Below are 26,074 nucleotides of genomic sequence, written 5' to 3'. Positions count from 1 at the left end.
CGTGCCCTGTCCCAAAGGAGGTGACCGCTGAAGCAGGTGAGGCTCATGTGGTCACGGTGAACCTATATGCCTCCCATGCAGTCCAAAGTTGCTTCCCTTTTTCCATTGTGTTCGTCCTAGATGTAGTGCTAGGCAGTGATATGGAGTAGGCTGGCGCTGGGGGCCAGGGTGCTGTGGCTGCATGAATCGAGATGGTTGGGCTGCTGCCTGGGACCTTGACTGCTTCTGGCAGGCCTCTCCCAGGACCTGTCCACCCCAGATCCAACTCCAAGCAGAGGTGTGGGGTGGGCAGAACTGGAGCACTGAGTACTCCTCCCTAGAGGCTTTGTACCAGATACATGCCTTTCTGTGCTCCACCAGGTGCTGCTGACAAAGCCCAGACCCACCCCCTTTCCCCCCACCCCCACCTTAGGAGTGCTGACATTGGAACAGTGCCTCTGTTGTTAGACCTGGACCACACCCCAGACCCTCAGGACTAGCTCCTTGCAGCTAAATGGAGTCTTTCCCTAGGGTTTGTCTGCCAAGATTCACTGCTTAGCTGCTGTAGGTATTTGTAGCCCCACCAGATGCACACTTTGATTGGGAAGTGTGGTGAGGTACAGGTGCCAGCACCAGTCTCCCTTCACTGTGACTGTTAGCAAGCCAGTCTGCGCACACTCCTCTCAAGTAAAGTCCAGGCTTCTCTAGCCCCTCTGTCTGTCCCAGCAGGCAAGAGGGCTCCCTAAGCCTGCCTGTGTGGACCTTTTCTCCTTTACACATCCCCCCCAGAGGCTCAGGTCCCATCCTGATGCCTTTTTTTTTCTTTTCCTGTCCTACCTACTTACATGGAGGTCTTTCGTGCAGCTTTGGTTATATAGGAGATCTTCTGCCCATTTCCTATTGGTTTTCTGTGAGAATTGTTCCACATGTAGATGTATTTTCGATGTGTTTGTTGGGGGAGGTGAGCTTCACATCCTCCTACTCTGCCATCGTGATCCCCCTCGGGAAGTACTTCTGAATTTACTAAATAAGCATATTGCTGGCTACTGTGTTAGACTGATATATTTTAGCTACCTGTATATAATGGAAATGTTATTCTTTCTTATACGTACAGTAGTATTCCTGCACTTTTTAAAAATTGTTTTATTTTATTCAATCATCTCTTACTGGGCTCCCACTGTGCGGCTGGCACATAGGTGCTGGAGATTCAGAGTTGATAGACAATGTCCACTCTTCAGGGATGAGTATTGTGATAAACATGTAAGAGTTTTCTTCAGGAACAGAATCCTGTGTTAAATTTTATTTTAATGACTTTTAAAAAATCAGCAGTGAATGAGCAAGTGCTTTTCTTTCACCAAAATCTAATAGGCTAGTAGTATTAGTCAATAAATGGAACATGATTACTTAAATTTAAAGCATTCTTATTCTAAAAGAATTTCAGAATTGAAAGAAACTTGAGCCAGCATTGAGTCTGTCTCCCCATTCTCCACCCAGTTTTACTGATGTGAAACAGATTTAGAGAAGCCAATATTCAACTGAGGTCATATAACCAGCTTACTTGCAGAGCTTGGAGACCCCATGTCCTGCCTAGTAGTCTGGGATCCTAGAATATCTCTATTAATTATTGGTTAAGCTTTGGTGAGCTGTTTTGGATTCATGACATTTTTGGTAGTGTTTTTAAGTTCTTGAATTTAGAATTTTTGTTGCATCTTCTGAATTCCTTAGCCCAAAGAATGGAGAGGAAAGTATGCTCTCAAAATACCTTGTGATTTTGCTTTTAAAGTGTTCTCAGACACATCTGTTTGCCTTTTTGAAGAAAAAAGTATGATTCTTAATATGAATTTGACATTTTTTACCTGTGCAGTTTATCTTCTGACATTAATTTTTCTTTTTCTCTTTTTAGTCTGCCATTTTCAATTTTCAGAGTCTGTTGACTGTAATCTTGCTGCTTATATGTACCTGTGCTTATATCCGATCCTTGGCACCCAGCCTCCTGGACAGGAATAAAACTGGGTATGTCACTAATAATGTCTAATCACCCAAATTAGTTCTTAGAGATATTGAATGTCAGTTACTGAAAGTCATTAAATAATTTAATTCCTATATGTAATTTAGTTAATAATAACTTTTTACATTATTTTTTCCCTATTTTTAAAAATCCAAATCTTTATATTCACAGCAGCTTACTAAATAAAAATATAAATATCAGAAGTGACCTGAAATGTGTTGGACTGAAAAAAAAAGTGTATTTTAAAAGATGTGATAGATTTTTTTCTGAGATTGAAGCTACAATTTAGTACTTTCAAAGACAGTGTTTGGCCTTAGTATTTAATAGAATATTAGTAAAATTGGTTATCATATTTTGAAAGCATTAAACATCTTATAAGCACTGTGTCCATAAAAATAATAATATAGACATTGCCTCTTCATTCCCAGACTGGTCTAATCATACAGGCTCCTCATCTGTATCATAAAGCAAACATCTTTGGAGAAATGTATTTAGCTTACTTAAAAAAGTAATGAAAATTCAGTCTTGGGCATGTCACATCACTTTTAATTATATGTTCACACCCAAAAAACATTGAAGCTTAATATGATACCATAAAGACTTAAAATTTTTAAGTGCCATGTTCCTAATACAGAAATACATATTGAGTTCAACCAGGACAAGTATGTAAAAAAACAGAGACCATGTGGTGAAAACTATGCAGACTTTCTTCGCCTTACAGATTTATTAATTTCTTGAATTCACAATTGTCTTTAATTCTTTTGTGGTAAGATCCTGTACCTCACTTAATCATCTTAAGAAATAATAGGATGAAATAGTAGAATACTTCACATAGGAATAATTAATTATCTCCAGCACCTTTTTTGTTTTTGATGAAAGGAAAAGGGCCAAATTAAGATCCTGCAAGGTCAAACTCTGCTTTTCCACTAATAAAAAGCCCCTACAAGAGGCCAGGTAGTAGATACTCAAGCATGAGAGGAAATAATTCTCTTTTCTTCAACTCCATTATATCTTTGGGGTCATAATTAACATTTATTCAAACATCCTATTATCTAAATCATTTGGCTTTTGTTACTATTCCTTTCTTTTTATTACATAGGTTTGTTTGAACATCTATAAAGATATAAATAGAACCCCTAACCAGTTTTGAATAATGAAAATCTATAATCCTGTTCCAATAAACTGATTGTCTGTCTCTATTGGCATGAGGGATTTTATTTAACCTACTGAAGGTGAAAATAGATGTTATTTGCCCATCAGTTTTTCTGACAATGCCTCACTTCCTTTGTAGACATTATCTTCTCATCAGTCCACCTTTTTCTCTGAACTCAGCACTCAATACTTTGTCCCTTTGTTGAAATTATATAATCTTATTTGTTGCTTAGTTGTGCCTGAAGCCTTTCTAGCCAGCCAGTTTTATTTCCTCCTACCCTTCTTCTGCAACCCCCAACGATTAACTTATAATTAAAGCATATGGAAGAATCCAGTAAACAGTATCATTGATCATTAGTTTAGATTTCTAATGTAATACATAATGTCTAATAAGAAATTTAAGTGTTTATGTCATTGAAGAATAATCTCATAGTGGCAGAACAGTGTATTTGTACTTTTCTGATGCTATGACAAAAAAAGTAGATTGCATGTGGAAATGTCTGCTCCTCATTCCTTTGGAAGCAGGAACACATCCATAACATGCTACATTAAAAAAGGAGTTCTCAGGGCTGCCAACCTTACAGTAGAGGTTGAGTAGTAGTATATTTCTCCTACATAAAAACCAAAGAAATAACACGCCTATTTTCACATTTTAAAATATATAATGATATAGTCAACTGTTTCAAAGCTTTTTTTTTAAAACTTTGCTTCTATTTATATAAATGTTAAGCCCCTTTTATTTTGACTTGTACATATGAAGTATTTTCTGTAGAAGAAATTTTTACTGGTCATTGTTCTGTTGTAATACGTATTTTTATGAGACTCAAAATAAGCTTTCCAGGCTTCCCTGGTGGCGCAGTGATTGAGAGTCCACCTGCCGATGCAGGGGACACGGGTTCATGCCCCGGTCCGGGAGGATCCCACATGCCACGGAGCGGCTGGGCCCGTGAGCCATGGCCGCTGGGCCTGCACATCTGGAGCCTGTGCTCCTCAGCAGGAGAGGCCACAACAGTGAGAGGCCTGCGTACCGCTAAAAAAAAAAAAAAAAAAAAGCTTTCCTTTCATTATAGTGAGTATTCCATGCTAAAGTGAAGATAATCTGGACCAATTAGATAAAATGAGTTCTTGATAACTTCACTGTTGAAAATAACAAATTAATTTTTTGCTGCTTCAAATAATATAGAACTAAAAAGCAGCAAAGAAAGATTGCTACTTTGTCTTGCTTCATATTTTCATAGACTTAATAGTTTTATCAGCAGATAGATAGACTTATTGGCTTATATCCTTAGAAACTAAGCAGCATATCTGCATTGGTTTTTACCAGCTAATAAAGTTCCTTTTAGCATTTGGGATATTACAGAAATGTCTAGGTAGGGAAATATGTGAAAAAGGCCAAAGCAGTACCAATTAATCTCTTAAGTTGCCAAGTTGGGAAATTTTTTCATTTAAATAGCTTTCAGTATGCTAAGTGTGTTATACCAATTTCCTAATGAGGCTTTTAGTTATTTCTAGACTATAAGACCTGAAAAGACCTTGACTATGGTCATGTGGTTTCAGATTATTCTGTGGGGCCCTAAGCTTTCCATAGAGGAACTTCAGGTGTCCTGCCTCTGAGTACCTCAGCCAGAGGAGCTTTAAGTCAATAATGCATTTTATAATCAATAGACTTTTAGAATCAAGCATCCAGGGCTTTGCAGATCACTAACCAGTTGTCTTTCATTTTTTGATGAAATGTAAGCCAATGTAAGTGATACCTGGAGTCATGTCACATGCACCTTTAGCCTGTGTAATACTGAACACAGCGCATGTTAATCACTATTCTAAAGACTTTCTGTGTAATAACTCATTTAATCCTTGTAACAACCCTATGAGGATGAGATAAAGAGAAAAGAGGTAAAATAACTTGCCCACAGTTATGCAACCAATTAAGTAGGATTGAACTTAGGCACAATCTAGCCCTGATCCTTTGCTTTCAAGAGTGCTTATGATTTTGGTCCTTTTTATTCCTATAAGAAGAAAATTGTTTCACCTGTCAGAATGCCCATCCCTCACAATAAACTTGTATTTTTGCCCATTTCATTTAATCTGTACTAAGAGACTTCTTGCTTTGATGTCAGGAATTCACTGTATACTTCAAAGGAGGAAAGTGTATAGAACTTGATTGAATCAGCATTTTCTTTCAGTCTTAAGCATTCAAATACAGTGATTCATTGCCAGCCATCTCTTTGGGCAAAAAAAAAAAATTATAAATTTCCCTGTAATTTAAACATTATGATTTTCTTATCCCAATCCTAATAAGTAATGTTAATTTATCTTGATTTGTAACCATGTGTAACACTATTTATAATTCTATTCTTTTGTCACACCAACAAAATAATTGTCTACAATGTGTGTTTTTTCCCAAATGTCTCTATTCATTGAATGACTTGTCCTTTTTTTTGAGCTGGTATTTTTTAATGCATGCAAAATAAGTGATATATCCATATAATATGTATTCATAATATATTCATTCATAGAATTGAAATGGACATATTAGTCTAATTTTTCTTATTTCCAGAGTATATGTGTTTTAAATGGCATATTTAGTTAATTGCATATACAATTATATGAAACTAGGGTTTTCCACTTACATTGAAATATATATGTTGAAATATATTGAATATATTACACTGAAATATAGGCTCATATTTTTGTATTCCTCCTTATTTAATGTTATAGTTATGTAAATGCTATCATTGGAGTTCATGATTATAGATCATTTAAATAAAGAACTATATTCAGTAAGAAGTAAGTTTATTCAGTATGAGAGTTTTATTTTTTAATGTAAAAATTTATCCAGAACCAACTGTTCCCATTTACTGTTTTCTCAAAGTTAACATTTATTTAAATGGGCATATGTATTTTCTGCTTTTGAAGGCAAAGCACTTGAAGTTGACGGAATCAATCTTCTAATAGTAAGCCCTGGTGCAAATTTTTGCCACTGTCACATTAATTTACTTTGGGCTTAACCTGTGAGACAACATATGTTCAGTTTCTGACAGTTTCTATACATTGATGGTTGATAAGCTATTACTGTGTCCTACTTTTCTCCATAAGTGGTGGCTCAACATCAACTACATTTCAGTTTAAAGCAAAGCATCAGCAGTTAAAATACTAGTATATAATAAATTCTCCATATAGTTCTGAATAATTCACCTTTCCCAGTAAACAGTAGATACTTTTTTTTATTCTATGCAGGTTGTTGGGTATATTTTGGAAGTGTGCCAGAATTGGTGAGTAGCTATCTATAATCTCTCTCCACTTCTTCATCTGTAAATTGTTGGCCAATTTACTTGTTGTGTTCAAACAAATCAAATGTCAGTTTTTAAAGTGCAGCCTTCTCAACTATGTGCATTTTGCAGTAGTTTGTAGAGTTCCACCTAACTCTTTTCCTGACACTATTTAAAACTAGACTTCATAGATAGCTAATAATACTTCATTAGCAGGGAGATGGAAAATATGACAAAAGTCTCTCTAATTCAGATATCAAATACTATGCATTCCTGGTTTTGGGGAGATTTCAGACAAATGTGTATAGTTTTATGCACACATACTTTAGTATAGAGCATGCAATTCTGTATAATGTGTACCATTTTGATAACTGAGGATGATTTTTCCATTTAATGAAAGGCTTGCTGAGCAACTATCTAATTGCCCTCTGCTAGGTCATAGAATCTTATTGGTTGCTTTTAGAAAACATGAACTATTTCATCTTTTGAATCCATGTATGTGGTCATACTTGAGCTTTGTGTAAATGTGGATATCTTCTAACTTTTCATAATAAGATTAGTAGCACCTTAAGTGTGTTTATGGTTAGATAACAGTATATACTATACATTGTCCCATAACACTACGTATACAATAACATTTAACACAGTGCCCGGCACATAGTAGACTCTCAAATGATTGGTAAGTAAATGAATTAAAATGCATTTTATTTGCCAGTATTCTTTTTTTATTGCAGTATAGTTGATGTAGAATATTACATAAGATACAGGTGTACAATGTAGTGATTCATAATTTTTAAAGGTTATATTCCATTTATAGTTATTATAAAATAGTGGCTATATTCCCTGTGTTGTACTATATATTCTTGTGGCTTATTTATTTTATACATTACAGTTTGTACTTCTGAACCCCCTACTCCTGTCTTTCCCCTCTCCCCTTCCCTCTCACCACTGGTAACCACTAGTTTGTTCTCTAGATCTGTGAATCTGTTTACTTTTTCCTATATTCACTACTTGGTTTTATTTTTTAGATTCTACATATAAGTGATATCATACAGTGTTTGTCTTTCTCTGACTGACTTATTTCCCTTAGCATAAAAACCTTCAAGTCTATCCATGTGGTTGCAAATGGCAAAATTTCATTCTTTTTTATGGCTGAGTAGTATTCCAGAGAGAGAGAGAATGAGAGTGAGTGAGTGTATGCCACATCTTTATCGATTCACCTGTTGATGGACACTTAGGTTGCTTCCATATCATGGCAACTGTAAGTAATACTAAGTAATACTACTTTGAACATTACGGTGCATGTATCTTTTCAAAATAATGTTTTTGTTTTAGTCGGATATGTACCCAGGAGTGGGATTTCTGGGTCATATGGTAGCTCTATTTTTACTGTTTGGAGAAACCTCCATCCTGTTTCCCACAGTGGCTGCACCAATTTACATTCCCACCACCATCCACATCCTCAGCAACATTTGTTGTGTTCTTTCTGATGACAGGTGTTCTGACAGGTGTGAGATAACATCTCATTTTTGCATTTCTCTGATGATTAGTATGGGTTGTTTGTTTTTTTGATGTTGAGTTGTATGAGCTGTTTATAGATTTTGTATATTAATCCCTTATCAGTCATATCATTAGCAAATATTTTCTCCCATTGTGTAGGTTGTCTTTTTGTTTTGCTGATGGCTTCCTTTGCTGTGCGAAAGCTTTTATGTTTAATTAGGTCTGATTTGTTTATTTTTGCTTTTGTTTCCTTTGCTTTAGGAGACAGATCAAAAAAAATATGATTTAATGTCAAAGAGTGTTCCATTTATGTTTTCTTCTGGGAGTTTTATGGTTTCCAGTCCTACATTTAGGTCTTCAGTCCATTTTGAGATTATTTTTATATGTGGTATGAGAAACTATTCTGACTTCATTCTTTTAGCTGTTTTCATTCTTTGTAGCTGTTTTCTCAGCACCACTGAGAGGGGTGGGGAGCAGTTCCTGACACAGTTTTGTATGGAGTCCAGGGTGTCCTGAAACTTGTGTTGGCCTGCTAGTGGGCAGGACCATGTCCCAACTGGTCCCAGGGCAGGGTCTGGCCTACTGGGAGGTGTGGGCAGGCTGGGTCTGCAGATTGCAGGATTGTGGTTTTCTTGCATTTGGTGTCTGCCACCTGATGGGTGAGGCTGGTCCAGAGGCTAGAACAGGCTTCCTTGAGGGCAGGGCTGGGCTCCAGGAGTTTCTGGGGCTGGTGCCTGCCCACTGGTTGGGGAACTGGGTGCTGGGACCCTGCTGGACAGGGCCATGTCCAGAGGCAGCTGTGGGCTCAGGGGGTCTTAAGGCAGCCTGTCTGCTGATGGGTGGGGCTCTGTCCCCACTGAGTGAGTTGCTTGGCCTGAGGTGTCCCAGTACTGGCACCTATAGACTGTTGGGCCAGGGCACGGTTGGGTCCTAGCACTAATAAGCTAGAGGGAAGATTCCACAATGGCGCCTGCTAGCACCAGTGTCCCCATGGTAGAAGTAGCTCTATGAATGGCTGCCACCAGTGTCTATGTCCCCAGGGTGCGTTGCAGTTGCCTCCTGTTCCTCCGGGAGATTCTCCAAGACCAGCAAGTAGGTCTGACCCAGGCTCCTATCAAATTACTGCTTTTGCCCTGAGTCCTGGAATGTGTGAAACTTTGTGGGTGCCCTTTAAGAGTGAAGTCTCTCTCCCCGAAGTCCTATGGGACTCCTGAAATTAAGGCCCACTGGCCTTCAAAGCCAGTGCTCTGGGGGCTCGTCTTCCCAGTGCAGGACCTCCAGGCTGGAGAGCCTTATGTTCAGGTCAGACCTTTCACTCCTTTGAGAGAATCTCTACAACGTAATTATTCTCCAGTTTGTGGGTTGTCCACCCAGTGGTATGGGACTTGACTATACAGCTAGTCTTCCCCACCTACCTGTCTCCTTGTGGTTCTTTCTTTGTGTCTTTGGTTGTAGAAGATCTTTTCTGGTGGGTTCCAGTCTTTTTCATCGATGGTTGTTCTGCAACTAGTTGTGATTTTGGTGTGCTTGTGAGAGGAGGTGAGCTCAGGGTGTTTCTACTCCACCATCTTGGCCAGTCTCCCCAAGAGATAGTATTTTCTGATGCTTTTAGATCACATTTGCAGAGTCCCAACGCAAACCCTGAAACAACAGAAGAAATCTTAAGCCCTTCAAAAGTAACCAAGAAGAGGAAGAGAAAGAGACAAAAAAGCACCCTCAAGGGCTAATGCTGATAGCTAATGGTAAATGTAAATATATATACACCAAACTCCTTGCTTCAAGATCCAGGTCACTCAAGGAAAAAGGTAATCTCGCTAAGGAACAGGCTGGTAAGAATACCTCACATAAACTACAAAGAGAGAACATAATGGGATTGTCTCCATAATTTCACTTTCTGATATTTCATTGTTTGTTAGTGTATAGAAATGCAACAGATTTCTGTATATTAATTTTGTATCCTGCGACTTTACCAAATTCATTGATGAGCTCTAATAGTTTCCCCATTTATCATCTCATCAAAAAGAATCGAATACCTAGCAATAAAGCTAAGGAGGTTAGAGACCTGTACTCCGAAAACTAGAAGACACTGATGAAAGAAATTGAAGATAACACAAACGGATGGAAAGATACACTGTGTTCTTGGATTAGAAGAATCAATATTGTTAAAATGACCATAGTATCCAAGGAAATCTACAGATTCAGCTGCATTCCCTATCAAATTACCAATGGTGTTTTTCACAGAACTAGAACAGATAATTTAAAAATTTCTATAGAAACACAAAAATTCCGATTAGCCAGAATAATCTTGAGAACAGTATGGTACCGGCACAAAAACAGACATAGATCAGTGGGACAGGATAGAAAGCCCAGAACTAAACCCCACGCACTTATGGTCAATTAATCTAGGACAGTGGAGGCAAGAATATACAATGGAGAAAAGACAGTCTCTTCAGTAAGTGGTGCTGGGGAAACTGGACAGCTATATGTAAAAGAATGAAATTAGAAGATTCTCTAACACCATACAAAAATAAACTCACATCTAGGTGTTTGTTTAATCCATTTTAAGACTGGATACTGTGAAACTCCTAGAGGAAAACATAGGCGGAACACTCTTTGACATAAATCGCAGCAATATTTTTTTGGATCCGACTCCTAGAGTAATGGAAACAAAAACAAAAATAAACAAATGGGACCTAATCACACTTACATGCTTTTGCACAGCAAAGGAAACCATAAACAAAACAAAAAGACAGTCTATGGAATGGGAGAAAATATTTGCAAATGATGTGACCAACAGGGAATTAATGTCCAAAATATACAAACAGTTTGTACAGCTCAATATCAAAGAGATAACCCAATCAAAAAATGGGCAGAAGCTCTAAATAGACATTTCTTCAAAGAAGACATACAGATGGCCAACAGGCACATGAAAAGAAGCGCAACATCGCTAATTATTAGAGAAATGCTAATCAGAACTACAATGAGGTATCACCTCACTCTGGTCAGAATGGCCAACGTCAAAAAGTCTGCAAATAATAAATGTTGGAGAGGGTGTGGAGAAAAGGGAACCCTCCTACACTGTTGTTGAGAATGTAAATTGGTGCAGCCACTATGGAGAACCCTTAAAAAACTAAAAATAGAGTTACCATATGATTCAGCAATCACACTCCTGGGCATATATCCAGAGAAAACCATAATTCGAAACGATATATGCACCCCAATGTTCATTGCAGTCGTAGAATATCACTCAACCATAAAAAAGAGTAAAATAATGCCATTTGCAGCAACATGGATGGATCTAGAGATTAAGGCAGAGAAAGACAAATATCATATGATCTCACTTATATGTGGAATCTAAAAAAAATGATACAAATGAATTTATTTACAAAACAAATAGACTCATAGATATTGAAAGCAAACTTATGGTTACCAAAGGGGAAAGGCAGGGGCAAGGGAAGGGGATAAATTAGGAAATTGGGATTAACAGATATGTACTACTATATATAAAATAGATAAATAGCAGGGACCTACTATATAGCACAGGGACCTATATTCAATATCTTGTAATAACCTGTAATGGAAAAGAATCTGGAAAAAGAGTATATGTATAAATATATGTGTGTGTATATCTATCTGAATCGCTTTGCTGAACACCTGAAACATTGAGTCAACTATTCAATAAAAAAAGAGAGAGAACATATGGAAGAGCAAGACAGTTTGAGGAAGTAGAGAATATCACTGGATTAGAGTCATACTAACATTAAAGTTGCTAGCTCATGAATAAAATATTAAGGTATTTTAAATCCATCTTTTGTGTAATAAATTAGAAAACGATGTACAACTCCATTTAGTAGCCAATCCAGGTGATCCTTTTGTTCACAATTTTTACTTGAAAGTATAGCTAAAGTTTTCAGACATCTAGTTTATAGCTTTCTTCATGTTATCCTATAGTACTACCTATTTTTATGTCTAATTATAAACTGTGCCTTTTTTTGCTTGCCCATGTATTTCCATTTTCCTGTCTTGACTATATGAATACCATAGGTTAAATGGTTCAATTATTCATTTTTGCCAATTATGTGGAAAGCATTAGCTTTTCATTTTGGCAAAGTGGTTTAGAAAATGTTGATGGTGATATGCTGCTTTCTCAACCACATGCTCCTCTCTTATCTTGACACAGAATATATCCACAAAGAAAGGAAACAGTTTTAATGGGAAAAGGCCCAGCCAAATCATCTTATCATGTTACACATCACATTACAGCAACTGTTTCACATTCACTTATAGAGACCTAAGACCAGACAAGAAGTAACATTCTTACCCAAGTTCAACCAAAGATGTTTAGCCTCTACCACATGGCAGTCTCTTTTAAGAAAATTAAAAACGGGAAAATGAAACCCATATGTAAATTATAGCATTCTAAGTTGGAGGATGAGGAAGAGAAGAACTTCCTCAAAAATTAATTTCCAGCAGATGGAAAATTTAGGACAATATTAGTTTCTTCTTTTAGTGTTTAAGAAGACTATATTAGACAGTGAGAGTATCTAGCCCTGTGGTGAGTGACAGGCTTCCTTAGGAGATCTACCAGAAATTTTGGTCTGATTGTTTTGTTGGATAACTTGAGTTTTTTACCCTGAAAGAATCAGCATGGCTAAAAAATGAGGAACCACGGTATTTTTTAGTTTCAAAAGATTTTTTTTTCCAGTTGAGATAATATTGTAAAAACACTGTATTTTCTCACTTTCTAGATTTTCCTTTAGCTGGAATGCAGTCCATCAAATGTCTACGGATAGAAAAAACTTTCAGAAAAACACCAAATGTTTATTTTATTTGTATGTGTGTAATGTCTTCTGTGAATATTGCCATTGAACAAATATATAAACTTTTTGACTGTATCACTATGATCTCAGTGAGGAAGCTCTGAAAATGAAGATGACCTTCAAGGTTTTAGTTGATAAGAGTGGTCAAGATTGACATTTTCCAGAAGTAGTTAACTGAACTTGCTAGTGAAATATGGAACTTAGTTACTAGAAAAGATTATTTTAAACATCACAGAAAAACACAAGTGAGGTGAGTATAAACCATCTCTGTAAAGGAACCAGGTACATACCCAGGATTATTCCTAGAAGTAGCACATCACTCTTTCTCCTTCTTCCTTTCTTATGTGCCCTCAAGGCAGCATAAAAATGCCTGGTGCTTTGTGCAGCCTTGCAATTACTGAAGAAACAGGAAAGAACAAGATGAGTTTGAGTTAGCTCACAATTACAGGATCTCTGTTTATAGGAGTTTCACAAGCCAACTCCAGATCTACTTCATGCAAAGGAAAGTCTCCAAGTATAAACAAACACTCCTTAAACACATGTGAAAATTGACTAATACAGAAGTGGTTGTTCTAAGTTCTACATCTCTAACCCAGAGTAATTATACTATAAAAGATTTGATATGAAATCCATTTCAGAAATAGTTTAGTTTTCTCTGATATGTTTTTATTAAGCATTCTACGTTATGTTGATTTTTTAAATGCAGTTTGATTGAACACCCTCTGTTTATTTTCATCTAGGAATGCTTATTTTTTACCCCTTATAATTGTCATGAATTGCTATCAATGAAGAAAAAAAGTATGGCTAGAAACTGTATGTTGAATTTCTTTTTATAGGTGGAAATTTCCCTTTTTTATAGGGAAAAAACAAGCAATACTTCTTTGGTTTTAATTGAGTTTTTGAGATAATTTCATTTGGATCTTTAGCCTACATTCTGTGTTATATTTTTTAGTATCTGGGTTTATGCAGTGACACTGAAGTGGCTCATGAAAGGTTTTCTAAAGGCATGAAAAGGAGGTGGTCTTAGAAATAGATCAGTATAGTTTAGCTCATTCTGGAGTATACTCACTTTTATGTTGCATGTAGTTTGTTTTGCCCACCCCTGCCCCTAAATATATGGGCTTCATAGGCAAGAATTTTATCTTGGTTTTTTATATGCCCCTCTCCTGTAGTAAGTAATAGCCTTGCTGCTAACCACTCAGTTAATCAACATGAATATATCCACCTTTTTTCCAACAGGTGAACGGAAGAGTCCTTATGTTGCGGTATGCTGTATTGTGATGGCCTTCAGCATCCTCTTCATACAGTAGCTTGGAAAAATGCCAGAATTCAGTTGCAATCAGATTTAAATATGAAAAAAAGGACTTATCTGCAGAAAATAATGGAAAGAATGGTTAACCCTTTTATCTTTGAACATTGAATGAGATAAATTTTCAGCTGCTGTTCTCTATTTTTGTTATTGGACCAATGTTCTATATAAATAATTAGTATGTAACCATTTAATACTCAGAGCTTAAATATGTCTGTAACATCAACCTCAGTACTGTCACTACAATATTACATTCTGCATATGTCATTCTATTATGTCAGATACCAGTTTTTAGTGAGGTATCTTTAAGGCACATAGGAGAAAACAAAATTGGTAAATTACCTAAGTTCCTTTCACCGTGATTTGGAAACGATAAATCTTTATAGAATGAGACTTTTTGGACTAGCTTTTTTATTGGAAAAAAAAAAAAGGTTCAATGCGTGTTGGTAAGGACTGCATTCATATTTAATAATGCTGGCTTTTCCTCTGACCACATCATTTTGAGCATTAACCAGAGTACCTCTACTGTTAGCAAACTGTAGTTTATTACAGGTATTTAAACTATTTAAAACAAGCCTATGCAGTTCTTAAGGAGGAAGATAAATGAGAAGTGACTTAAGAGTGCTATTGAGAAAATGTTCCTATTTAACATAAAAGAATTCAGAATACCTGACTGGTGTTATCGTCTCTGAAACCTCTGGTTAAGTATGGATAAATGTCTTAAGCATAAATTTGACCAGCTAACTGTTGTTTTTGGAATAAGGCTACATGCTTAGAGTAAAAAAGAGCTAAATGGAATGATAATCTTACACACGTTTTTCATTCTTTTTAGTGTTAGGTCTCTACATTTTAATTACCCCAAAATGCAAACTGTGTTTTTGTTTTTTAATACAGCACTTTAAATCTAGTTTATGTTTTGCCTATAAACTTGAACTGGAATCTTGTGTAACTTACTACATGATGATAAACAGTTTTCACATCTACTTACCATATGCCATGGCATAAATGTCTTTGAGCTTTGATGATAAAGGAGGACCTTCAGTAATTTTCATTGAGGCAAGAGGAACATTGGAAATGTGACATAAATTTTGTAGTAGAGCAGTTATTACACATTTATGGTTAACATTTCAAAATTCAGTTAAAGTTTCAAAGCGAAGGAAAACTTCTTAACTAAAAATTGCCCATTATACATAGTATTAATTTGATATTGTTGTCGGCTGTTAATTCCCCATAAAGATAAAAAGAATAAACTTCTTTTTTAAGAAAAAAAATTGTTTAGAATTATTTTTAAATGAGCCTGCCAGTAGCTGTTTCTGCAGAAACAAAGTATGGAACTGAAAGTTACCTATTTTTAGGACCACTTTAAAGTACTTAGAATTCTAGGAAACGTAAGAAGATCTTGTTACACATTGCCTGCTTTTTTTTTGCAAAAGATAAAAGCTGCTGTTTGGCTGTCAGTATATTTGTTTATTGTACATTTCTGGCTTATCTATAGCTGGTTTAAAATGGTATATTTTGCCTTAAACAGGTTAATCAGGTTATAATTGTTCCTACTCTGCACTATCTCTTGGGCTTTGCATTAGGTCAAGGATTTTCAGGGTATCCCCAAAATAGGACTCTTATCAGAATATACATGCAGAGTAAGTCACCTTTCTGGGTCTAGTTTCTTGAATGGCCATCTGTTGTCCAACTCTGCTGCCAACTAGACTTTCCAAAAGCTATATCAACTAATTTTTTATATACTAACACAAATCTAATATGAAAAAGGGAGGACTATTCTAGATAATCAGTTCTAGGACATTTCTTTTAAGTTGGCATTTCAGAGGAGGTAGGTGGAAAGTAGAGGAAGAAATAATTTTTTGGAAAATTTGTGGCAACATATAAACATTTTACTGTGTGTAGATGCTGAACAGAATAGGAAGCAGCTTATTTCTTATTTCACGAACCCATGTCCCCTGCATCGGCAGGCGGACTCTCAACCACTGCACCACCAGGGAAGCCCAATGAGCATTTTCTTTAATGTATTTTTTTTTTCAAAGAATTACCACTAAATCCTATTCTCTAACCCAAAGGGCGGCGTAGGTAGTTTTAAGCCCACAGAATATTCAGATATTCCTTTTGTGGTCTTGGCGAGGTGGTAAGATGCAGAAGAGGATTAAGGATCAATTTAAACATCAGATGGACTGCCTCTGTCACACAGTCTTGGTGCAAGGCCAGATGGGATGATGGGCACTAAAGTCCACAGCTTGCTAGATTCAAATACCCTCCCTAAGCTCCTTCCTGGCTCCAAAATCTTTTGATTCCATCTTGCCTGGAATTTGTTTTGTGCTGATGTTTAGTTCCTGATTGGCCTCAGCTGTGCCAATGGCAGGAGCATGCCTTCTTTCCAGGCAGTCTTAAAAGATGTTCAATCAAAAGAAGACATAGTCTGCTGAATTCCTTCTGTGGCTTAAAAAAGTTTAGATTCAAGTCCAGTATTTTGTTAATGCCTATGCTGCTGTGCCAGACACTACTATCCTGAATGTTCTTACATCGTCAGATTCAAAACAGTCCTATGCTGGGAAAAGTAGTAATATGTAACTTGTAACAGACACCATCATCTTAGTAAAATGCAGATCAGTCTAGTTCTAACCTAGGACAAAATTGAGATTTCAGTGAAGTAACTTCTTCAAGTTCACAAAGTCAAAAATGAACAGATCTCTGCCTGGTTTTGTGAAAGAGACCTACCACTTACAAATAGAATATTTATATTTCAGCATTTTAAAGAGGCATTAAGAGAGTGCATTCAATCTATTATCACTGAACACAAGTACACAGTTTCTTCCCTCTAGTGGTTCATAATATTGTGGGTGAGAGAGAAATTAGGTTATTTTATATGAAGTGCAGTGTGATAGCATTTATTATTGAGACAACACCAGGATTCTAGAAGAAAATAAAAAGGTGACAGCTCAGTCAGGGATATGAACTTCCTTCCAGAGAAGCAAGGCTTAAGCTGAATTTAAGAGCAATATGCAAAAGCACCAGGGGTATATTATGGACCATCAGTACCTAGCTTGTCGTGCCAGCCACTTGGGGAGTACCCCTGAGCCTTGAACAACACAGGTTTGAACTGTGCAGCTCCACTTATAGGTTGGGTTTTTTTCAGTGGTAAATGCTACAGTACTGCACAATCCCAAGTTGGTCGAATCTGTGGCTACGGAACCTCGCTTATGGATGGCTGACTGTAGGATATCCCTGGAGTGTGGACTGCGCAGACGGTCAGCGCCCCTAACCCCCACATTGTTCAAGGGTCAACTACACTACGATATAAGCCTAGAAAGGTGGAGAGAGGTTAGATCCTAAAGGGTCTTGTATTTTTCTCATTGCTGTCTATTATCTACCTCAGAATTGAAGTTCAATATGTTTCCTCCTGCCTGACAAAAAAATTCAAGAATAAAAATAAAATTCTCCCTTGGTGTATGTGTAAACAAGGTTAAATATATCCATGCCAACCTTATTTTGGACCAAGAATAATACATTACTGTCCTCTCCAGAGGCAAGCCAAGGTAACTTACCAGTCAGGTCAAATATTTTCAGGAACTCTGAGTAGCTCATACTCTATCAGTGCCAAAAGTAGTCAGGATTGTTAAAGCACACATGTGCATAAGAAGCGAAAGTGGTTGCAATTTCTACATTTCCTGGGTGCACAGAAAAGATTTCTAATAAACAAGGACATGTGCTCCTTTCAAAGCCTTTGAGAAGTACTGGATCATAGGAAACTGAAAACAAGAACGGAAGATTCTTGGGGACGCCTCTACTTTCTTTGGTATCCAGTAACAGTAGATGTACAAAATATAAGTACTTGAGTAATATCAGCATTGTGAGTATTGCACAGCCCTGTTATTCTCAATCAGCAAGTTACTAGCTTCCAAAAATAGCTTCATGATGATGTAATCTATACATTGCCTTCCACAGTTTCTTTTACTTTGCCCTCAACCAGTCCCAAAATGGTAATCTGAAATGCCACTCCAATATCAGAAAAAAAAGGGTAGGTGGAAATATATTTCCTGTGGTTTTGAGAGTACAAAAAATCATCCTACTCTGTGGTTAGTGCATATGTCTGTGGTATGTAATAAAAATCAAAATGAACTTGCAAGAGCCTCCTAGTTTTGTCTTATTGTCAGATGAGTGAAAGGTTTTTTAGGGGTTGGTTAGAGTATTGAAATGGCCATGTTTTGAGTAAGATGGGAATAGAGAAATATTTCTATTTGTTTTACCTGCGTTTTAAGTCATGGCTGGTCGAGGTTGGTTTGGGGAAGTTTTATTTTTATATTGTTTTGCATCTTAAAGCTGTTCAATCTATTATATTGCTGTTTCTTTGAGCCTTCAAGAGTCTAATGAGCTTTAGATGTGAAGTCATGAATTCCCTCCAGAGATGGTGGAAATCTGATTCTGAGTGAAAGTGACAATTAATTATTGACAGTGACTTTCAACTTGTCCTCAACTGACAGCCTTCAGATGCCCAAGCCTTCTGGCAAGTAGCTATCAAAATCTGTGAGCAGTGACCATCAGAGTGAGATTATTTAGCCAGTTTATACCATTTATTGAGAAATATGAAAAAAAACATATGTACTGTGTACCTTGCTTTGGGTAGCATGGTCTTTCTACTGTTATCTTCCCAGCACCCAGTTAACACAGACAAACCTTCGTTAGACCTGTTACCGGAAATAATTGACTTAACCAAGTGAATTGCAACAACTATATTTTTAGTTGAGTTTTGAATTCAAAAAGTACTTCATATACGAATAGAAAAACAGTATCTTAGTTGTATCCTCAGTGTATATTATAAACCTCCCTCACTGCTCCATTGTAACTACGAGTTGATGTGAGACTATAGAGAAAAATTACTAAGTTTCTGATTTCTAACTTAGATCAAAAGAATTCAAAATGGCTTTGCTTGAGACCATTAGTTTAACACAGTAGGAAAGCAAAATCTGTTTTCTATTCGGAGGGTTTGCATTAATATCCTGAACCATAACAGATTTGCTGGGAGAAAAAAAAAGAGAGAAACATAAATATTGGAAATAGGGTACGTCACTTCACACACACCCTGTAGAGGATGAGAGCACTTAGGAATTTCAAAATACCCAGACACCACTACTGTTTGAGCTTTATTTGGCAAGGGAAGTAGCCTGGGAGCAAATGTGTAGTAATTGAAGGTTTGTACCCAAATTGCCAAAAACGTCTAATTTATGAGCCACTTCAACACTTTTGATCACATAGTATGTGTAGGCTAAATGCTGGAAAAGTAATGTGCAAAGATATTAGACTGCTTAAAAAGAAATAAGGACACATTTAAGGCATGAAGGATTTCAAGAAGGCTGGCCTCAAAGAAGGAATATTTGCAGTAGTGAAGTTTTAAAGAAAAATGATCTGCAGACTCAGGGTAACACCAAAAGATTTGATCTTGGAGATTGAAAGGAAGATAGAACACTCTTTCAATAACATTTCATTAGGGCCTTAGAAAAACAAGATAGGATTTTCCTTTTGATTTTATTTAATAAAAGTATTGTTTATTCTTTGCTTGCTTTTTCGCTAATGTTATTCACAAATGGAGGAACCTCTATTAAATCTTGGAAAGTGATGAGAGTACTTTTATAAAATATGTTTAAGAGGTTTACAGTATGAAATTAAGAGAGCTGTAGAACACAAAATATAGGGTAATAAAGTTAGATGAGTTTTCAGAAAAGTTAGTTTTATGAGTATGTAATCTAAACCTCATTCAGATCTCTATTAATGGGTCACTGTTATGAGCTCTAAGTGAATCAAAGCCAAAATAACATACAGTAACAGAATTTAAAACCCATAACTTAAAACTGCATTCATACTACTGGCAACTCCAATCCTAGTTGTTTTTATTTTTAAGTATTACCATCACAGGCATCCTTTCAAAGAGACGTAATTGAATCTGTTAAGAGAAATTGGACATAGGAAACTATTGAGATGGTTCCTGAATCCCTAGGCAATTATTTGACTTGCCATGAATAACAGAAATAAGGGTAGAATTCAGGATAATCTTTATGCCTCCAAGGAATGGAAAATTAGTCCCTCTGACATGGCTGTCCCACAAAGTAGGTTCCTCCACATCTTCCTTTCTATTTCTAGAAGAATCCTTTGAGAACTGGCTGTGTGCCAGACACAGTGCCAGCATCAGCGTATACAATGTGGAACAAGACAGCTCCTCCTGTCACAGAACCTCGATTCTAATGAAGACCAACTAACCAAAATAGATAGGCATACACAACCTCTAGTAAGGACCTTGAAGACACCAAACAAACGATGATTTTAGATGGAGTGCTCTGAGATGGCCAGTCCATAAAGTTGATGGGTTAGGCTAAGACCTGCAGACGAAAAGAGCCTGAGCCAGGAGGCAGAAGGAACAGCATACTTGAGGACCCAGAGATGGGAAAGAGCTTGGGACTTGCTCTGGAGCAAGTGGAGAAGTTGATAGGAAACTAGCATGAACTAAATGAGATAAAGAATGGTATAAGTTGGATAGAAAAATGAGCCAAATTATGCAGTGCTTTGAGCCATAGAGAAGACTGGCAGACTCATGCAAAGGATGAGTCAATACCTGCTTGCAAAATTGGAGCAGGTATAGTGTCTATCAGGCTGTCTTGGATCTCGTATTGGAACTGAAATCCACAGGGCAGGTAATTGGGAAGGAAAGGCTAGAAGCTTCAGGATGGACTGAAACCCATCAGTTATTATTGCTCTGATCTTGGTGCTGTAGACGTCCTGCAGAAAGAAGCCAGTGCCCTTCACCTTGGAGCTAAACACACATCTGGCCAAGGGTTAGAGAAAAACTGAAGGAGAAAGTGGAATAGTTATAGACCCAGCCATTGCCTCATGCTAAAAAGTTTAGCACACCTGGGACAACATGTGTGAGCTAACAAAACGGTGGTTGCTGCACCTCTGCCCTCAAACTTCACACGAGACTCTCCTGTGGCCCACTCTAACCAAACCTTAGAGGAAATGGAGTTCTGGGAAATGTAGGACGGCCTAACCAATCTGACACATTACAGGGGCCTCACATCCTCTTAAAGACCCACTTGGATCGCCTCCCAGCAAGTCAAAAACATGCCAAACAAAACTGTTTATCCCTTCTAAATTTGCTTCTGTCTGGGTCTCCTTATTTTTGTAAACAGTACAACTTTCCTTCTATGATAGAAACTTTCTAACCCCCTAAACTCCTTTTTTTTCTCTCTCTCATATCCCTCCCTTGCTCCCGCCAATCTGTAGTTTAGTTCTATCATTTTTACCTCTGCAGTGCCCACCCCAGGCATATGAGTTCAGACTCACCAGGTGACTATACCATCCCACACATTGATTTCAGATTCAGTTTTATAAAAGCCTCATTCTGGAACCCCAGAAGTACAAGGGCATTCTCCCCTCCAAAGACACGTACAGGAGAGTGAGTTATGGCAGAGGTGCTAGCATGCTGTTATCATTATTTAAACCAAGAAAAACACACTGTAGACAAGATGAAAGATCTAATAAAAATCTGTTCTTATTCCCGATTCTAAAACTTTAACAGCTGGGCTTTCCCATGTGGAATAATGTTACATAAATAACTCAGCTAGGAAGCAGAGGGGCTGTGAAGAAGTCCAACGAAATGATAGATGATCTTGGTCAATCTGAATCATACCCAATGGAGTTACAAGGAAAGAAGTGGTCATTGGAATGTACTGGTGAGCTGGTGCTGGTACAATCAGCAGACTTCACAGAACCTTAGTCATGTACACTAATTCTTCTATAGAGGTTTTCTTTCTACTTAAGCATATTAACACTCTCTAATCTATTCCATAGGGACTTTTTCTGCTCCATCCAAAAATGTCACGGAAATCTAGAGAAACTGGCTCTCAGAGAATAAACCTGTTGAGATTTAAAACTGAAACTGAATTCTTATGCTTGATTTTCTTTGAAAGGGGACAAATATCTCTGAGTACATTCTATTTAATATTCTCGTCGACATAATCTAGGTATAGCTCATGTTACAAATCCTACTCCCACTTCTTCCATCAACTGAAGCATATGTAGTTGCAGTTGTGGCACAAATGCCAAAAGGCATAATGAGAAAATATGAGTAAGGAATAGAGCTTCAGCCTAAGAAACTGAATGCAGTCCTCCTTTTCCACTTATATAATGGGAAAGTGGTGAGAAGGGAGCCGCCATCTGTATGATAGATACAAAACTTTGGGGCGAGTCTCCTCATCTTTCTCAGATTTGAGTTAGATGATCTCTAAAAGCCTGTCCAGCTCTAAAAACCGATGACTATCCTGTATTCATAGTACAAGTTGTTCTTCACTGGCCCCCACTTATATTTCTCAGCAGTTGGTTAAACAAAGAAAAAGAGCTCTTAGAGAATGAAGATTCATTTGTTTTCTTCTAGGCATATTCTTGGAAATCCCACTGTGGTTGGAAATTCTACTTTGTGAAATGTACCCAGGAATTTCACCTTGCCAGAAATTCTATAAAGACTCACTTCGATCATTTTAAAGACTTAACAGCAGACATTCTGTGATTTGAACAGTGGTTATTTCAGTAGGAAATATTCAAGGAGCATGTGCTTGTTGCTCCTTTTTTTTTTTTAACCTAATCCTGAGATTAACCTATTCTATGAATATCAGCAAGAATCAGCTCACCCATTAGCTACACCATGCAAAGGGAAATGTCCTCATCAACTTGAAAGAAAAGAAGGAGGAAAAAAATAGAAAGAAAATAACTTTTAGGCCTTGAATTGCTAATCACTTCCCCCTACTCTCTGCTGTCCAAATGTTTTTACTCATGATAATCCAAGGAAACATGCTAATGTAGCTGCCCCTTACCTCTCATCACCCTAGCACAGTATGAGTCACTCAGCAGGAGATACTTATAATTTCTGCTATTGATTCTGCCTTTTAAGAGAATGGCAACCTCTGAATGACAAGCCATCTGCTTGAGAGATGGTATAATAAGCCCCTTCAAATTTTTTTATCTCACTACAAAGTTGAAATCTATGAATTACAGAAAACTTAAAAAATATAAATACACAAAAAGAAAAAACATAGAAGTTTCCAATAATCCTATCCGTCTAAAACAACCACCATTAACAATTCATGTAAAGATATTCATGCAAAGATAGCCATGTAAAGATAAAGCATGCAATTTATTTTTATAAAATAGCACATGTTATTTTGTAGCCTCCCCATTTATCAATACATCATGGGAGATTCCTGGACAATATGTCGGAGTAGAAGGATTTGAGCTCACCTCCTCTCATGAAAACACCAAAGTCACAAATAACTGCTGAACGACCATCAACAAAAAAGCTTGAACATACAAAAATTATATTCTACACCCAAAGACACAGAAGAAGCCACAGCGAGATGGTAGGAGGGGTGCTTTTGCAATATAATCAAATCCCATACCCACTGGGTGGGTGGCCCACACACTGGAAAATAATTGTGTCACAGAGGTTGTCCCACAGGAGTGAGAGTTCTAAGCCCCATGTCAGGCTCCCCAGCCTAAGGATCTGCTATCAGGAGGAGGAGCCCCCAGAGCATTTGGCTTTGAAGGCCAGCAGGGCTTGAGTAAAGGAGCTCCACAGGACTGGGGGAAACAAAGAATACACTCTTGAAGGGTGCACACAAGGATTCATGTGCACTGGGGCCCAGCAAAAAGAAGTAACTCCATAGGATCCTGGGCCAGACCTACCTATAAGTCTTGGAGGGTCGCTTGGAGACGAGGGAATCAGCTGTGGCTTACTGGGGCAGCAAGGACACTGGTGACAGAGGCCCCAGAGAATATTGATGGGCGTAAGCTCTCCCAGAGGTCGCAGTTTTGGCATCAAGACCTGGCCCTACCCAGCAGCCTACAGGCTCCAGTGCTGGAATACCTCAGACCAAACAACTAGCAGGATAAGATCACAGCCCCACCCATCAGCAGACAGGCTGTCTAGAGCCTTACTGACCTCACAGCTCACTACCTGACATGGCCCTGCCCACCAGAAATTGAAGAGTGATTTTAAAACTTCCAACAAACAAAAGTCCAGGACCAGATGGCTCAGAGGCCAATTCTATCAAACATTTAGAGAAGAGATAAATGTTTGATATCCTATCCTTCTGAAACTATCCTATCCTATCCTTCTGGCCTATCCTTCTGAAGCTCTTCCAAAAGACTGCAGGAGGAACACTCCCAAGCTCAGTCTATGAGGCCACAATCACCCTGATACCAAAAGCAGACAAAGATACCACAAAAAAAGAAAATTACAGGCCAATTTCACTGATGAACATAGACACAAAACTCCTCAACAAAAACTAGCAAACCAAATCCAAGAATGTATTAAAAGGATCATACACCATGATCAAGTGGGATTTAGCCCAGGGATGCAAGGATTCTTCAATATGCGCAAATCAATCAATGTGATACACCATATTAACAAACTGAAGAATAAAAACAATACGATCATCTCAATAGATGCAGAAAAAGCTTTTGACAAAATTCAACACCCATTTATGAGAAAAACTCTCTAGAAGGTGAGCATAGAGGGAATTTACCTCAATATAATATAGGCCATATATGACAAACCCACAGCTAACATCATTCACAATGGTGAAGAGCTGAAAGCATACCCAAGGATGTCCCCTCCACCACTTTTATTCAACATAGTTTTGGAAGTCCTAGCCACAGCAATCAGAGAAGAAAAAGTAATAAAAGGAACCCAAATTGGAAAAGAAGAGGTAAAACTGTTACTGTTTGCAGATGATATGATACTATACATAGAAAATCCTAAAGATGCTACCAGAAAGCTACTAGAGCTAATCAATGAATTTGGTAAAGTTAGCAGGATACAAAATTAATGCACAGAAATCTCTTGCATTCCTATACACTAACAATTAAAGTTCAGAAAGAGAAATTAAGGAAACAATCCCATTTACCATCACATCAAAAAGAATGAAATACCTAGGAATAAACCTACCTAAGGAGACAAAAGATCTGTCCTCTGAAAACTGTAAGATGCTGATGAAAGAAATCAAAGATGACACAAACAAATTAAAAGATATACCATGTTCTTGAATTGGCAGAATCAATATTGTCAAAATGACTATACTATGCAAGACAATCTACAAATTCAATGCAGTCCCTATTAAATTACCAATGGCATTTTTCACAGAACTAGAACAAAAAATTTTTAAATTTTTATGAAAACACTAAAGACCCCAAATAGCCAAAGTAATTCTGAGAAAGAAAAATAGAGCTGGAGGAATGAGGCTCCCTGACTTCAGACTATGCTACAAAGCTACAGTCATCAAAACAGTATGGTACTGGCACAAAACAGAAATATAGATCAGGGTTTCCCTGGTGGCGCAGTGGTTGAGGGTCCGCCTGCCAATGGAGGGGACGCAGGTTCGTGCCCCGGTCCAGGAGGATCCCGCATGCCACAGAGCGGCTGGTCCCGTGAGCCGTGGCCGCTGGGCCTGCGCGTCCGGAGCCTGTGCTCTGCAACGGGAGAGGCCACAGCAGTGAGAGGCCCGTGTGCCGCAAAAAAAAAAAAAAAAAAAAAAAGAAATATAGATCAATGGAAGAGGACAGAAAGCCGAGAAATAAACTCACGCACCTATGTCAATTAATCTATGACAAAGGAGGTAAGAATACACAATGGAGAAAAGACAGTCTCTTTAATAAGTTGTGCTGGGAAAACTGGACAGCTACATGTAACAGAATGAAATTAGGACAATTTTCTTACACTACACACAAAAATAAACTCAAAATGGATCAAAGATCTAAATGTAAGGCCAGACACTATAAAACTCTTAGAAGAAAACTTAGGCAAAAAACTCTTTGACATAAATCTCAGCAACATCTTCCTTGATCCACCTCCTGGAGTAATGAAAATAAGAACAAAAGTAAACAAATGGGATCTAATTAAACTTAAAACCTTCTGCACAGCAAAGAAACCATAAAGAAGATCAAAAGACAACCCTCAGAAAGGGAGAAAATAGTTGCTAATGAAGCC

General features: G+C 37.5%; 1 protein-coding gene and 1 non-coding gene across 2 annotated transcripts in view; both read left to right on the top strand.

Annotated features, from left to right (window-relative positions):
• TMEM167A (transmembrane protein 167A) overlaps positions 1–15,308 on the top strand; it is a 33,513-nt gene extending 18,205 nt beyond the window's left edge. Inside the window, exons 2-4 of the mRNA XM_004314839.4 lie at positions 1,883–1,992; positions 6,377–6,411; positions 13,968–15,308. Of these exons, the coding sequence (XP_004314887.1) occupies positions 1,883–1,992; positions 6,377–6,411; positions 13,968–14,038 (216 nt within the window). The 3' untranslated portion in view covers positions 14,039–15,308. The remainder of the gene's footprint in view (positions 1–1,882; positions 1,993–6,376; positions 6,412–13,967) is intronic.
• On the top strand, positions 3,624–3,758 carry LOC117312034 (small nucleolar RNA U109). The gene has a single exon (XR_004526212.1). It is a non-coding gene; the product is annotated as a small nucleolar RNA U109 (small nucleolar RNA).
• Positions 15,309–26,074: the final 10,766 nt, after the last annotated feature.

This window comes from Tursiops truncatus, chromosome 3 (assembly GCF_011762595.2).
Source record: "Tursiops truncatus isolate mTurTru1 chromosome 3, mTurTru1.mat.Y, whole genome shotgun sequence".
Classification (NCBI taxonomy): domain Eukaryota; kingdom Metazoa; phylum Chordata; class Mammalia; order Artiodactyla; family Delphinidae; genus Tursiops; species Tursiops truncatus.
This window is presented reverse-complemented; position numbering and strand designations above follow the sequence as displayed.